Genomic DNA, 15,612 nt, shown 5'->3' on the forward strand with positions numbered 1-15,612 from the left:
CCACTACACCACCCTGGCTCCCAAATTGCTCTACAACTGTTTGAAACAGTCTAAGAGACCTTTATCAGCTTCCATCATCTCCAAACACAGATACAGTCAAGAAATAGACATGTGCAGCTCACAAAGTAAGTGTACAGCTTGCATCACACCATATGAATTTCACACATACTTCACTGTTACCTCAATATCAGCAACTAGTTACGAGACAACATAGCACTGCTATTGATGTTGTGAGCCTTCAAGTAGTTTACAATTTATGGCGACCCTTAGGCGATCCTACATGGAGTTTTCTTCTCTCAAGTTTCTTCAGAGGGGGTTTGCCTTTGCATCTTGAGGCGAGAGAGAGTGTGACTTGCCAAGGTCACCCAGTGAGTTACATGGCATGAGCCAGGATTTCGAACCCTAGTCTCCAGAGTTTCAAGTCCAATGTCCACACCACTACACCGACGTATCCCAATTCTTGCCTAAATTAAGACAGTTTTCTTCTTAAAATTTTTTAATCTCTCCTTTCACACTCTGGGACTTTGTTAGGGTGGTGGTGGAATAAGGAAAGGAGAAAGGAATTTCTCTTTTACACTTTCTAGTTACACGCTGTTACAACACTTTAACAAAAAGTAGTTTCACTCCACCAGTGTCTCCAACCCTCATTGACCAGCTGGATGTGTAACAGATCCCTTCTCCTCTCCAACACTGAACAAATATAAAATTTCTTCCCATATTGGCATTCTATAATGCATACAGGATATGAGAGAAAGGGAAACAGATTATGGGGAAAAAGTCATTGTTTTATAGTTACAGAGGTGTGTCTAATCCAGGGAGACCAGACATCCCCTTTTCCAGGACTCACCCACACCTCTGAACTATAAACGATGATTTTTTTCCATCATAGAACATAGAGTTGGAAGAGACCACAAGGGCCATCCAGTCCAACTTCATTCTGCCATGCAGGAACTCTCAATGAAAGCACCCCTGACAGATGGCCACCAGCCTTGCTAAAATATATATCAGATATTAATATAGGATATATAATTGATATAATATTTTATATCATATATCTATATATTAAATATATATATATATATATAGAGAGAGAGAGAGAATTTTATCATTGTTTGGCATATAAACAAACATTTTATATTATATCTACTATAAAAGAGAGATATATATAATTACTTAAAACCAAGCTGATCAGTTTAAAGTCAAGAAAAGCTTTACTTTGTTTTTTAACATTAGAACGAAGAAGAAATTTTTTGTTCTCTGTATGTGATGTAATTATGGAAAATTCAATACAATATATTATATATATATTATAGAACATTTTTTATATCATATATCTATATATAAAATTATATATATAAGACATTTTATTATATCATATCTCTATAATTATAAAATATATATTGAACATTTTATTATCATTAATATATATAGTAAACATTTTATCATAATCTACATATAAAACATATATATAATATGAACATTTTGTTTATCATATATCCTAATAAAGATACACACACATATAAAACATTTTATTATCATTAAACACATATACAGTACAACACAATTACACATACCTACAGGACACATACTACATAACACAACTAGAACCACTCAACCATACATATATTTAAACGTGTATATATATATGTGGGTGTGTGTGTGTGTGTGGTGGTGGGTGTGTGTAGTATATAGAGATTCCCAGAATTCCCTAGCACTGAGCCAGGGCAGTTAAAACAGTCTCAGACTTGGATTATTTCTGCAGTGTGTTCTGGACCTTTTTGAGGCCAGCTGTTGAGGCTGCCTCAGCACTGCAAAAATGATCTGTTTTAGGACGCCCCTTGAACTGGCAAGGCTCAGTGTGCTGTGGGATTCTGGGAACTGTAGTCCTGTGAGAGCAGGGGTAGGCAACCCTTTTGAGCCGGGGGCCGGGTTGCTGTCCCTCAGACAACTGGGGGGCCGAAGCCAAAAAATAAATAATTAAATAATTTTTTAAAAATTAAATAAATAAATAAACCGGGACAAATGTAGGACAAAATTTTCAAGTGGAAGACACTTTTTAAAAAAAAATGGAGGACACTCGAAAAAAATTGCTGATTTTTTTTTTTAAAATTAAGATAAATGCATGTTTCTGAGGCTTCTATAGACAATTGCCCCACCATGCCCCTTGCGCAAGACGCCAAAGGCCCCGGCAGCAATCAGCAGCAGGACTGGGCTGGGGCCGGTCCCAAGGCCTCGCCGGGCCTCATCCGGCCCGCGGGCCGCAGGTTGCCTACTCCTGTGTGAGAGATTCAACCTTCTCTCAGTGGTAGAGATGTGAAGGCCTGAGGAAAAATTTGGAAAATGTTTTCCCCCCATTTGCTTTCATAGACTTCAGCTCTCCTTCCTACTAATAAGTAAACTCAAGCCTAGGAAAGCTCATGCTGCCATATTTTTTCCCTCCTCTCATCAGGCAGCATCCGCACTGTGGAAATAATCCGGTTTGACACCAGCAGTTAATGCGGTGTCACACTGGATTATCTCTGCAGCATGCTGCCAACGTCTTTCTTACAGTTAGTTTCAAAGGTGCTACAAATAAATACACTTGTCCCTCCATATTCACTAGGTTTAGGGGCACAAGACCCCCCATGAATAGGGAAAAACCGCAAATACTGTAACAAAAACACCATGTTTTTACCTGAGAGGACTCCTCTCTAGGAATCTCTAGGTCCTCCAGTACAACTTTGTGGTCAAAGTCTGACAGACATTGACCGTAGAATTGCCCTGGAGGAGCTACAAAGGCCTAGTGGAGTGTTCTCTCCAGAAATCTCTAAGTCTTTCGGTGCAACTTTTAAAGTTGACCATAGAGTTGCACTGGAGGACCTAGATATTCCTAGAAAGAACATATTAATCAAAGCCGTGAATAATCAAATCCATAAATATCAAAGCTGCAAATATGGAGGGATGAGTGTAATATATTAATTTTCCAGACTAACAGGGCTATGTCTTTTGAATTTTATTTATATGTGTGTGACTGCAGCTGGACAGTCAACTAGTGGGCTTCATTTGTTTTGTTGTGGTTGTGGTTGTTGTGTGCTTTCAAGTCTCCTTACTGCAGAAACGATCCAGTTTGACACCATTTTAACTGCTGCGTCTGAATGCTATGGAAATTGTGGGACTTGTAGTTTTGTGAGCTATTTAGCCCTTTTCTCGCTCAAGAGAGCTCTGGTGTCTCAACAAACTACAATTCCCAGAAACCAGGGCGGTTAAAAACGGTGTCAACTTTTTTATGCAGCCTCTCATTTATAATGAACCAATCACAAGGTTTTCTTGGCAAGATTTCTTCAGAGAGGAGTTTGCCTTTGCCTCAGAGGCTGAGAGAGTGTGACTTGGCCATGGCCCAAACAATGGGTTGCTAAGGCTGAGCAGTCAATAGAAAACGCTGCTCTTTTTGCGTCATCATTCTGCGCCGCGACAGGGGCCACTGTGACGTCATCAGGCGCCGCGCAGTGCCTGGCGGGTTAACGTTCTTGCGCGCGGTTAGCATTATGATTTCAAGACCAGTTGAGGGAGGGGGAGTAGAACGCCTCTTCATCCTGATTGACAAGGGCTTCAGCCTATCGAAACGCGCCGTAGACAAAGAGGCGGGAGGAACGCTACCTCGAGGGCCAATGGCGGGTGATCTCTGAAGAGGGACGCCGCATTGTTTGGCTGAGGCTGAGGAGGGGGAGCTCCTCAATTCAAAGGCAGGACTGTTTGTTGTGGGAGCTCTGGTTCCGGTGGTCAGAAAGTACCGGAGACTCGCAGCCTCGTCCTTGTCTCTCCGGTTTGAGGGGAGGGGCGAGGAGGAGGAGGAGGATGAATTTGGTATCGAGGTTGGTATCGACGGTTTCCTGTTGCTATGGCAACACAGTGGTTTCCCTCCCCTCCTCGCGCTCTTTCTTTCTGGCAGCATCCACACTGGAGAAATAAACCGGTTTGGTAGCGCTTTAACTCTTTTCTGGCTCAAGGCTATGGAATTCTGGGAGTTGGAGTTCGTTATGGGGTTTAAGTCCTGAACTGAGGAAAAAGACAGGATAGGAGTAAATATAATAATAACAACAACAATAATAGTAATAATCACGTGGTACTTTCTGTAATGAATGATACATATTGTCTTTATTTTGCAGAGCAGAGTTTGCTGTTGAAAAGAACAAGAGGAAGAAAAGGAGAGACTTAACCGAAGAACAGAAGCAGGAGATCAAAGACGCTTTTGAGCTGTTTGACACAGATAAAGACAAAGCTATAGATTACCATGAACTGAAGGCAATTAACTTTCTTTTAAAGTCCGACGTTTCGCTTTGTAATGGTTTTGGTTTGCAATATAGTGTGTGTGTGTGTGTGTGTGTGTGTGTGTGTGTGTATGTATATAAGCCAGTCATGGTAATGAGGCTGTGTTTTCAAATGTACATTGTTTGTATTAGGTGGTAATTTTTTTAACAGTTTTAGAAGTGAGAAATGTCCAGTGAAGTGGTTGGTTTGTAAACATTCAGGGGTAGTTGTGTTGACCATTTAACAAATACAAACAAAAATCCACCAGTGATATCTTTATTGGCCAACCGAAATGCACAATATACTTGTTGCAAGCTTTCGAAGCTCCATGAGACAAGATGTTACAAACTGAACAGTAGAGGGGGAAAAAACCAATTGGAGATATTAGTCAGATGCCTGCATGTTGTTTCAGTCCTTAGTGAAGATGTTATGCTGGGGAGGATATCTTTTGCAGGCCTTCCTCCTTTTAGCCATGTGGCAATAGGGAGATTTTCAAAGTCCAGGAAATTTAAAGTCCATTTGCATCTCCACAGGGACCCCTCTTTTGCAATACAGTGTGTCTCCATCTTGATTTGTAATATACATGGACAAAGACTATAATTTATAAAACTGTTTCTAATTCTACTGCTATTTGCCATCAAATTGGCTCCAGCGTATGGTGACTTTCTGAATGAAAGACCTCCAAGAGTCTCATTCATCAACAGCCCTGCAAGGTTTTGCAAGCTTAGGGCTGTGACTTCCGTCACTGAGTCAGTCTTCCTCTTTCCTGTTGATTTGAACTTAGGACCCGAACAGACAGGCCAAAATAAAGCTGCTTCAGGTTACTTTGGAGGTATGCTGTTTAATTGCTGCATGCGTCCTAAGAGGCCAGAAGCCCTAAGGACTGGAGCACAGCTTTGGCACAGCTTCTGGCCTCTTAAGATGCAGGTGTCATTTAAACAGCATACCTCCCAAGTGACTCAAAGGAGCTTTATTTGGGCCTGTCTGTTCAGGCCCTTAGTGTGATAGCCTAAGTATATTCATTTTGGCTTCTGGGAGAATTCAGGCTTGATTTGTTCTCAGAACCATTTGTTTGTCTTTTTAGCAGTGCATGATCTCCACAGAACTCTCCTCAAGCATTGCATTTCAAAGGAGCTAGCTTTTCCTAACAGCTTTCCTCACTGTCCAGCTTTCATAAACATATATAGAAATTGGAAAGACTGTGACTTGGATGAGACTAAATTTGGTATCTTTACTCTTAAGGATCCTGTCCATTTCCCTTATAATTGCCCTTCCAAGTCTTAGCCTTCTTCTGATTTCTTTTTCTTTCCACTGGTTTTTATAACAGGGCTTTGTTTTGTGTGTTGCTTGCCTTTCTTTTTGGCTACAGATATAGTCATTTTGGATTGCTCCTCGATAATATCCCTGGTATTAGTCCACACCTCTTCTAGTTCCTGGACAATTAGTCTTAATAGTGCCCAAATGAATAAAAAAGACTAAAGGTCACAGTATATGCTATAGAGGACATGGCATTAGTTGACACTGAAAGCATAGGAATTACTTGTGCCTCCCTCTAGGTAGAAATAAGCAAAATAAGCTTATTTTTATCGTTGTGTGCCTTCAAGTTGTTTCCAACTTACGGCAACCTGAAGTTGAACCTATTATGGGGTTTTCTTGGCAAGATTTGTTCAGAGGAGGTTTCCCATTGCCTTCTCCTGAGGCTGAGAGCATGTGACTTGCCCAAGGTCACCCAGTGGGTTTCATGGCCAAGCGGGGAATTGAACCCTAGTCTCCAGAGTCTAGCACCTAAACTGGCTCTCAACAAAAGGAGTAGGTCCCAGCCTTTATTTTGTGCAGTCAACAGTATTTTCTGCCTAAGGAGGAAAAGAGACTAGCAGTCAGCCTCAAGCACAAGCTTGGAGGCTAAACAGCTCAGCACAGAAGCTAGAACAGATGTCCAAAAGACACTACACCAGTCTAACAGCTCTGCTTTGTAGACAGTCTCAGTCTTGTTCTTACATAAGGCATGGCAACTGATATGGGAAGATATGTGTGGTACTGAGAGACTACTTATTGTACAAGCCTGAAAGGCTCATGTGGCAATATTTTAAGGGGAAAGAGTATACATTAATAGTATGCTGTAGCATTTCTTGGATGTTAAAAGTGCTTCATGTGCACTTACTCAATAATTTTCCTAATAAGATAGGTCAGTACTATTCCCCTGTTGTTGTTATTCACATGTTATAGAAGAGGCTGAAATTGAGAGAATATGGCTTTTATGTTGTGAAGTGAGACTTGAATTTGGTTTTAGCTGACATTGTAGCTACCACATTGCATCAGCTTTTGAATTTGATCTTTTAATGTCTTATTTCTGTCATGTATGAAGAAGCTGGAAGGCAGAACCGCTTCAGAGTAAATACTGGAATATATGGTGTTCATATGCATAGAGGAGTTTCTAGATGTCAGAGGAAGCCATGGTTTAGAAAGAAAGAAAAATAGCATAACACCACAGCTTACATTTGTCATAAAACTTCTTAGTTGTGTTATGTGGCTCTTCAGCTTATTGTGAATATCTTTAGTGGTTGTCTTGAAGTACAATTCTCAGCGTGGTCAATTTGAAGGATCTGATTTCATGGCAGCTCTTGTGACTGTAGTCTTTATATAATAAATATTCTGATTTTCAAAAAGTTATAGCTCCAAGTTTTCCCACTGCTAGTTTTTGTCAAAAAGTGGCTTGGATGCCAAATCCTCCTGATTGCTGACCTGTCTCTTTCACAGAGCTGTTCTTTTTCTGCAGCGTATCTTAAAATTTGCAGAAGTGGAAACTGTTTTTTTCTAAATGTTATTTGTTTGCAGAAGGGCTTTGAAAATACTATGGATTTGTAATCATGCAAATAATTAATCTGATACCATATTTTACTATCTAAAGATAAGGAATTTTAGGTATATATTTTCACCCTGTTGTGTCCTTATTTGGGGGTTCCTTTTAGGAATCACATTTCTTTGGAAATGTTGGTAAACAAGAAATAATTCTATATATATAGAACAAAGATGGCTAACAGTCAAGTCTGTGAGCACCTTCATTCATCCCATCAGCAGTAAAGCAAGTAGAGTTCAACTTTCATTCATCTTTTAGGTGTGTTAGTGCTACTCGCTAGGCAGTTCGGAAGCAATGCTTGCATGGTTAAAAGGATCCCAAGAGAGTCCCCGACATGCCTCCAGCAGAAAATGTTAGTTAACACAAATGGCTCTAGGTTCTCAAACGGTAGTATGTGAGCTGTGTGTGGATTAGCCAGCCCATTCCCTGAGTGGTGATAATGAGCTGTTCAGATGTCACATTTTGAAAGCTGCTTTGCTCAGTTGTTGAATATCCTCCACTTATCCATCAGAAATGGGAAATGTGTTTAATTCATTATTTTACTTTTTTATGGGTTGTCATTCTAGGCTGTGATCCCTGATCACAGCTCCAAATTCTCAACAGATTTATATGAGAGGAGGTGGTTTTTCAGACCTCTTGGCTCCAGCTATTCAGGGCTTTCAAGGTTAGAATCAGCACCTTGAATTGTGTTCAGAAACAAACTGGGAGGCAGAGAAGGAGTGTATTTTATGATCTGTATAATGTACACTGGACAGAAGTGTGGCTCTACTAGCTGTTTTGCACTAGCTATAGTTTCTGAACACTTAGCAAGGACAGACCCATATAGAAAGTGTTAGATTAAGACAAATTGGTGGTGATTATGGCATGGATTGCTGGCCAGCTACTGGCAAATCCCATTGCAGTGAAGTTGGCCGATGCTTCATTGGATGGCTGAAGGGGAGCACATCTGGTTGCTCTTGATTCCATCACGCTGTAGAGCAGAGAAGGGAATTGGACCATTCAGTCTAGGCTGCTGAGAGACAAATTGGCTTTGGCTTATCCTCTCCTGTGTCCATTTCTGGGAACCACAGTTCAAGAAAGATATTGACAAGCTGCAACATGTCTAGAGAAGGGCAGCCAAGATGATCAAAGGTCTGGAAACCAAACTCTGGGAGGAATGACTTATGGAGTAAGGTGGGTTTAGGTCAGAGAGGAGTAAGAGGTGATATGATAGCTATCTTTAAATATCTGAAGGGATGGCATGTTGAAGATGGAGTCAGCTTGTTTTCCCCTGCTCCAGAGACTAGAACACAAACCAATGAATTCAAATAAAACAGATTCTACCTAAACATTAGGAAGAACTTACAGTAAAAGCTTTTCAACAGTCGAATGGGCTGCTTTGGGGTGGACTCGATCGTTTTTTGAAGAACCTAAACGAAGGTTGGATGGTATAAAACAATAGGGTGGTTAGTTGTGTTTTAGTCCTGCATGGAGGAGGTTGACAAAGTGACCCTTGTGGTCCGCTCTAAATGACTATGACGATCAACCGTACTCAGCATGCACTACGCACACAAAGGTTGCAGTTCAAGACCGCAAAAGGGCCAAAGCTCGAGCGCAGGCTTGCAGCACCTCCGAGGTCGCGAAAATGAGTACCCAACTGTTGGAAGCAAATTAGCTTACTTGCTATTAGCTACTAATTGTGTTCAAGACTAGATCTTTGAATAGGGTAATAATGATTATTATATGATTTATATTATTAAACCTTGTATTAAAGCGCTGTAAATTTACCAATAACAAATTATATTATTATTATGATTATTATTATATTATATTATTATTATTGTTATAAGAATCTGTGCTGGATTTGTTGTAGAGTAACCGTTTTAATAGTCTAGTGGGTTGTTTTATAACCAGTCTGCATTATTAGTTTTTATTTAACCTACTTTCTATATCAGCCCTCATAGCTTTGGGGAAAAAGTGGCAGACTTTCAGAAATGTTTATCTTTGAAGGTCATGTCTTTACAGTTCATACATCTTTTATATCTGCAAAATATCTGAGCTACATAAATAAATGGATTTTTAATATAATGTTGAGTTAATCATAGTTCAACAATTAGATGATGATGCTGGGCAGATTTTTTAAAGATCATGTAGGGTCTTTTTAGATTACAGTGGGCCCCTTCTTATACAGGATTTTTTTTACACGGATTCAAGCACCACGGTTGAAATGTTTCAAAAAAGATAAATTCAATATAAAAACGTGATTGTCCATTTTTTATAAGGGACACCATTTTGCTATGTCATTAAATTTAATGGGACTTGAGTACACTCCACCCTTTTTTATGTGGGGGACCATTCCAGACCACCCCCGCGTAAAAAAAAGCGCGTATGTTTCGAACCCCATTGAAAGTAAAGAGGCTTGTGCAGTGTGCGGCAGCACCACCCCATAACATATGCTGAAAGCCACGTATAGGGCGCCACATATGACACGGGGCACTGCATACACAGGTTTTGTTAGCCATGGGGGATCTTGGAACTAAACCCCAGCGTATAACAAGGAACCACTGTATTTATACCAGTCTCCCACATTCAAAGACATCTTGTACTTACGTGAGTTTGGTGTGAAAACTTTATATGCTAAATCTGAAATGTGAATTTCTGCTTTTCCCAAAAGGTGGCATGAAGCTTTAGGTTTTGATGTGAAAAAAGCAGACGTACAAAGATACTTAAAGATATGATCGGGAAGGAAGTGAAAAATCACTTTGAAATTTTAATGAAGTTGGTGGGTGGTAGACTTAACAGTATTGAAGAAAATTGACATAATAGTAACTAGAGGTGTAAGTTGTCTTTCTAAAAGTCAGACAAAATCTTTTTTAATTTACAACATTAAGTTTTCTTTTGAAAAAGAGAACTATCAGAATTTCCCCAACCGCTAGAATTTAGGCTGACAATTTTTGCTTGTTCTTCCTATCCCAGTGTGATTATGAATGAAATAAAAGGAGTAAGGCAAACGTTTCGCAAGCATGTTTTTTTGTTTTTAATTTTTTAAAAAACTTGGTTGTTTGTATTTTAAACTTTATAGACATTATTTTCTGTTCAAAAATCCAAATGTGGAAAAATAATTACACCTCTGTTGTGGTTTAGTATTTTACAAACTTCTGCACCAGGATGCTGTGTCTTTTTCTGTTGCGCTACAGAATGAGCAAAAGAGAGGCTTTCTGCAGTAATGAGCACTCATCTACCTTTTTGTTCCTCCTGTTAGATGTTCAATATATTCATTTTCCTGTGAGTAGGAATAAAGAGCATTCAGCCTTGTAAAGGATGTGAAACTGCTCTCCCCAGGATTCCTTACTACGGAATAAAATAAAAAGGGCTGCGGAGAATTGCAGCCCAACAACAACTAAAGGTTGCAGGATTTCCATGCCGTGCTCTATGGAGTATAATCCATGCATGTGCCAACAAATTTTTTCAAGCACATTTGTTGTGGAACACTCTATGAGAGTCAGAAGGCCAAGAGTTTAGGAAGAAAGTTAGAGTGATTTTGTGCATAACAATACTGAAAGAACAAAAATGCCTGTATAGAGATGATAGATTTGATATTTTTTCATTTTAGTGACTGACTGGATACTTGACAGAGATCCACATAGAGAAATACTCAAGGCATTTAAATTGTTTGGGATGATGATTAAGGTAAAAATAAAAGCTTGAGAAACCTGCGCCGTGTTAGCTAGAGAACTGTGGGGAAAAACATGACTGGAGAAGAACCCCGGGCGATGATTGTTAAGAATTTGATAAGGATGGGGATAGGAGATAAGTCCTAAAAAAGTGTTTGTGTCCCTAGTCTTATAGTTTGTTAAAAAAATTAGGTGCATGGATTTACTATCCTTGTAATGAGTTTCAATTCATGTTGCAACACTGCCTTTTAGAAAATGTGAATGGTAACATGCCTGATAGGAAGGTGTATCAAATTCCACCCTTTTTGGATTGATTCTTGGGATATGTTTATAGAAACATGAGTTCATTTTGTTTATTTGCAAAAGAAACATTTTGTTTCTTTTCTATTTTATAATGAAAGGGGTGGAATTTCCTTGTTGTTGAATCGATAATTGTCACAGAAATAACAAGGAAAATATTTCAGTATTAACTATACCATCACCCTTTTGTTTGTGCGTTGAATCCGTGTCCCTCGCCTTAACAGGCGGCAATGGAGAGGATAAAATGTGAGTGGGCCCATGGCGTGCACGCGCCATTCAAGCTAATGGATTTGATACTGGCAATTTCTGTTTTGGGAGGGGGATCTGCAACAGATCCCCTGCAAAAACGGAGGGGCTACTGTATAATGAATCAGTAAAAACCAGTATACATTATGGGCTCAAAAGGAACTGAATATCGTGATAGATACATACAGTACTCAGAATTTATTGAATACCATCTTGGAGAAAGGCAGGAATAAATTCAGTAAATGAATTGTAAAGAAGTATGATGTAAATTAAAAAAGGACAATTTTTCTATTTTACATGTAAGAGTTATAATTTGTGGTGTTTTGGTATGGGTAAACCAGGGGCCGGCAACCCATGGGCTGCACCGGCCCTGGAGCGTTCCGCCGGCCCCTGCCTTCCCCGGCCCGCCGGCTATGTGGCGTTTCCTGGCTCCACCATTTTGTTTTCCAAAATGGCGAACGAATCTCGCCGACTTTCGTTGCCATTTTGGAAAACAAAATGGTGGCGGCCTAGAGACGAAGTCCAGCGAACCATAAGAAAGGTCGGGCGGACTTCGCAGAGGCCCGCTGCGGCCAGCCGGAGCCCTCAAACGGGCTCCAACGCGGCAGCGGGGCCTCTGGGATGCCGTTGCCTTCGCTGTGGCCCTCCAAGAGCCCGTGCTGTCACTGAGGCCCCCAAGAGGGTTTCCGGCGTGCGGCAGCGACCCTCTGGGGAGCCCGTGCCGTCGCTGGGGCCCTCCAGGAGGGGCTCCGGCGGTGGCAGCGGGCCTCTGGGCGGGCCCACACAGCGACGCAAAAGGGGCTCAAGAGGAGGAGGCCTCCAGCGCTGGTGGCCCCCGCTGGCTTTTTTTGCGGCTCAGGCGGGGCCTGGGGCCCCGTCAGGGCCCAGCAAAGAGGGGAGAGCCTCTGCTGCGGCCCCCCGCCGGCTCTTTCCTGGCCACTGGACGGGGCCTGGGGCACCATCAGCCGGCAAAGAGGAGGAGGCCTGGACCCGGGGGTGGCACGCTCGCCCCACCATGCGGCTCCACCCCGGATTGCAGCCCACCCCTGGAGGGTTGAAGCTCCGCCCCGGTCGGCCTCCCCATTTGCTGAGGGAACAGCAACCGGCCCCCCGCTCAAAAAGGTTTTGCCTACCCTGGTTAAACTGTTTTTATTTCTATGATAATCGATTGCCTTGTTATTTAATCTCTAAGTATGAATTTGCCAAGTGATCTTGTAATTACCTTACGTTTTAATGGCAAATTTCAGTATTTAGACTCTCTCAGACTGCTGGAAAGGATCCTTAACTTTGACTGATAAACAAGGTTTTTTTTTTTTAACATGCAAGACCCCTATACTTAACTTTTCTATCTTTTTACAGTTAATCAGGAAGAGTTATGCTATCCTGACTGGAGTGTTTAACACAAAGAAAAAAGGAACCTTCGCACAAAAAAGGGAAGGATTATTGGCTTTCAGCATGAAGCTGCACCCTTTCTGTTTCAGTTAATTTTTGTAGCAGGAGCCCATCAAAAATACTTTCTCAAGGGACCCAAAAAGATACACAAAATCTATTTCCTAATAGCGCTGTTTTATTTTTATATTCATTAAATTTTAGGAATAGCAGTGTTCTGTTTGAGTACTCATCTTGTTCCAAATAGCTTTTATACGAATTTTAAATTAAATCATAGTATAAAACTTTTGAAGTAACCTTATTTTAGCATTAGCCGTGGCCTTAGTTTTTATTAAGAGTTTAACAGGACATCCCAATTTTTAATAAAGTCTTCTTTTTCTTTCTAAGCATTGTTAGAGTGTTTATTCAAAACTGAATTTTCAAGATTTGTTGTCTAAAATTTCTTTTAAAGGCCTTTGAAATTTTTAACATATTGCCATTTTGTTTTATTATTCTGAAACCAATATTATTATCTTGCATTTGTATCCTTAATGTTCTCGAAGCTTAAGGCAATCATTACTCCCCCCCTCCCCCTTTTATCCTATAATAGACCTTGCATGATGGCACATTCACCCAGTGATTTCAGGGATAAGTTTGTATTTCCTGTTGCTCTCTTTGGGTCTTATATTTATCTGTTAAAATAGCAAAAAATAATATTCATGCAACTTTTTTGTTGTATGGTTTATTGGGAAGCCTGTACCGTTTTCCCCTTGCAAACCACATCAGTTTTTTAAAATGAAAGTACACATTTGTTGAGGACCAGGCAAAAATTCCCAGGGAGAAAACGAATTTATCTCTTTTTTATGCAGCAAAACTCATAACTCCAAAATGACTTGGAGGCACATAACACAACACCTAGTGTTTGCTTATACATGTGACCATGTGAGATGTGCCCCTGCATCTTTCTGCTCTATCTCTCCAAGATCTGTCAGGAATGAGAAGCCATAGAAAGCTTACATGAGCGGATGTTGAGTACGCCATGAAAGCAAACAACTAGAGTGCTGTTGCTTTTGTGTGCCCGCAAGGCCATTTTTTGTTGATACTTGTTGATGAATCTGGTCCAAGTTGAATGGATGAAGACAGACGTTGGTTATCTCTCCCCCACGGGGTCAGAGCGCAGCTTCAAAACAAGCCTCCGGCTTGGAAGAGTGCCTGGAGAACACAGATGCCAGATCAAAGAAAACAAGCACTCTCCAGGATTCCACTCCCTAAGAGGGCTTTATTTGTTCTTAGTCCAAAAACACAAGCTAAACACCATTATACAACTCACACCAACGTCACACCCCCTATCCCCCACAAGATAAACAGTGGTTGGGCCTTATATACACAATTGCCATGAGGCCACCACTTAGCACACCTCTTCCTGTACAAGTTGCTATGCACATGGACCTCCAATTCCTCCCCCTCTTCATCTGATGAAATATCAATTTAATTTACTTATGTGGCTGTTCAGCACAATGACCTGAGCATTCGGCTGCTTGCTTGGACCTCCAGCGTAGCCACTCTAGCTTCTGCAGACATTGCACATCTGAACATTTTTCCCCCTTTTAAATACCTTAACAGTTTTGACCTTAGGAGCTTGCTAAATCTTTAAATACCGTGTTGGAAAGGTCTTATAGAGTAAGCTGTGAATGCAGCTACAGCAATGGAGTCGGTAGAGACACTAGAGAGGACAACAAAAGAAATAGCTGACCAGTAACAGTGTCTCTCTTCCAAGCTTCTGGGGTTTCCGATGTTATTTCATGTCGAAAATGTCTTGTTGAGTTGTAAGCATCTTTAAATTATAACTACAGTTGTCTCCTTATATGCGGAGTTGCCATGCGCGGATTGAGCAAATGCGCATGTCAATCCGGAGTTGTCCCCAATGCGGCGCGCGTGCCAGCGTGCTGCCATTGGGACAACTTCCCTCCCTCCCCTCAACTCTTTTCCTTCCCTCCCTCCTATTTACCTTTTCGTCACCGCTACCCCGTCGCTGCTCCCGGCCGCCTCACGCAGCGAGCCGGGGGAAGGCGGGTGTGGGGTTTTGGAGGCAAGAAGCCCAGCCTGCCACCGCCCCGCCCTTCTGCGGCGGCGGCAGCGGAGCACCAGCGCCCAAGCCTCTTCGGCCCCCACTCCCGCCGCCCCGCCGCCCCAGCACTCTGTCAAGGGCCGGGTGGTGGGCTGGAGGCCTCTTGCCTCCAGTGTGCCACTCGGCCCCTGCATCGAGGTGCAGGCGCCGGCGGCGGAGAGGGGGCCGAAAGGCCCCAGGCGCGGCCTCCTCCTCTCTGCGGCGCCGCCACTGCCAGGAGAAAGGCCGGGTGCGTCCTGGAGCCATCCAGGAGCAGCAACCCGGCCTCTCCCCCCGCGCGATGGCGGCGGAGAGGGGGTCTCTGGCCACTGGTCCTCAGGCCAGAGGCCTCCCCTCTGCGGCTACAGCCAGGGGGGAAAGGCCGGGCACTTACTCCTTGAGGCCTCGCGGAGCACAACCTGCCTTTCCCCTCGTCAGCCGTGGTGATGGAGAGGAGGCCTCTGGCGCTGGTCCTCCAGCGCCAGAGGCCTCCCCTCCGCAGCTACAGCCAGGGGAAAGGCCTGGTGCTGCTCCTGGAGTCCTCCAGGAACTGCACCCGGCCTTTCTCCTGGCAGCGGTGGCGGCGCCGCGGAGAGGAGGAGGAGGCCAAGCGCCTGGGGCCTCTTTGGCCCCCTCTCTGCCGCCGGCGCCTGTACCTCGACGCAGGGGCCGAGTGGCGCACTGGAGGCCAAGAGGCCTCCAGCCTACCACCCAGCACTTGCACAGAGGTGCTGGCGGCGGTGTCACGCCAAGTTGTTTTTATTGAGACTGTGTTGGATATTTCCTCTTTCAAG

General features: G+C 42.6%; 1 protein-coding gene and 1 pseudogene across 1 annotated transcript in view; one reads left to right on the forward strand and one right to left on the reverse strand.

Moving 5' to 3' along the window:
- PARS2 (prolyl-tRNA synthetase 2, mitochondrial) overlaps positions 1–3,116 on the reverse strand; it is an 8,576-nt gene extending 5,460 nt beyond the window's left edge. Inside the window, exon 1 of the mRNA XM_042462606.1 lies at positions 3,090–3,116. Within this exon, the coding sequence (XP_042318540.1) occupies positions 3,090–3,116 (27 nt within the window). The remainder of the gene's footprint in view (positions 1–3,089) is intronic.
- A 232-nt stretch (positions 3,117–3,348) lies between these two features.
- LOC121928989 lies at positions 3,349–10,964 on the forward strand (annotated as a pseudogene).
- Positions 10,965–15,612: the final 4,648 nt, after the last annotated feature.

The sequence above is a fragment of the Sceloporus undulatus genome, chromosome 4 (genome assembly GCF_019175285.1).
Source record: "Sceloporus undulatus isolate JIND9_A2432 ecotype Alabama chromosome 4, SceUnd_v1.1, whole genome shotgun sequence".
Classification (NCBI taxonomy): Eukaryota; Metazoa; Chordata; class Lepidosauria; order Squamata; family Phrynosomatidae; genus Sceloporus; species Sceloporus undulatus.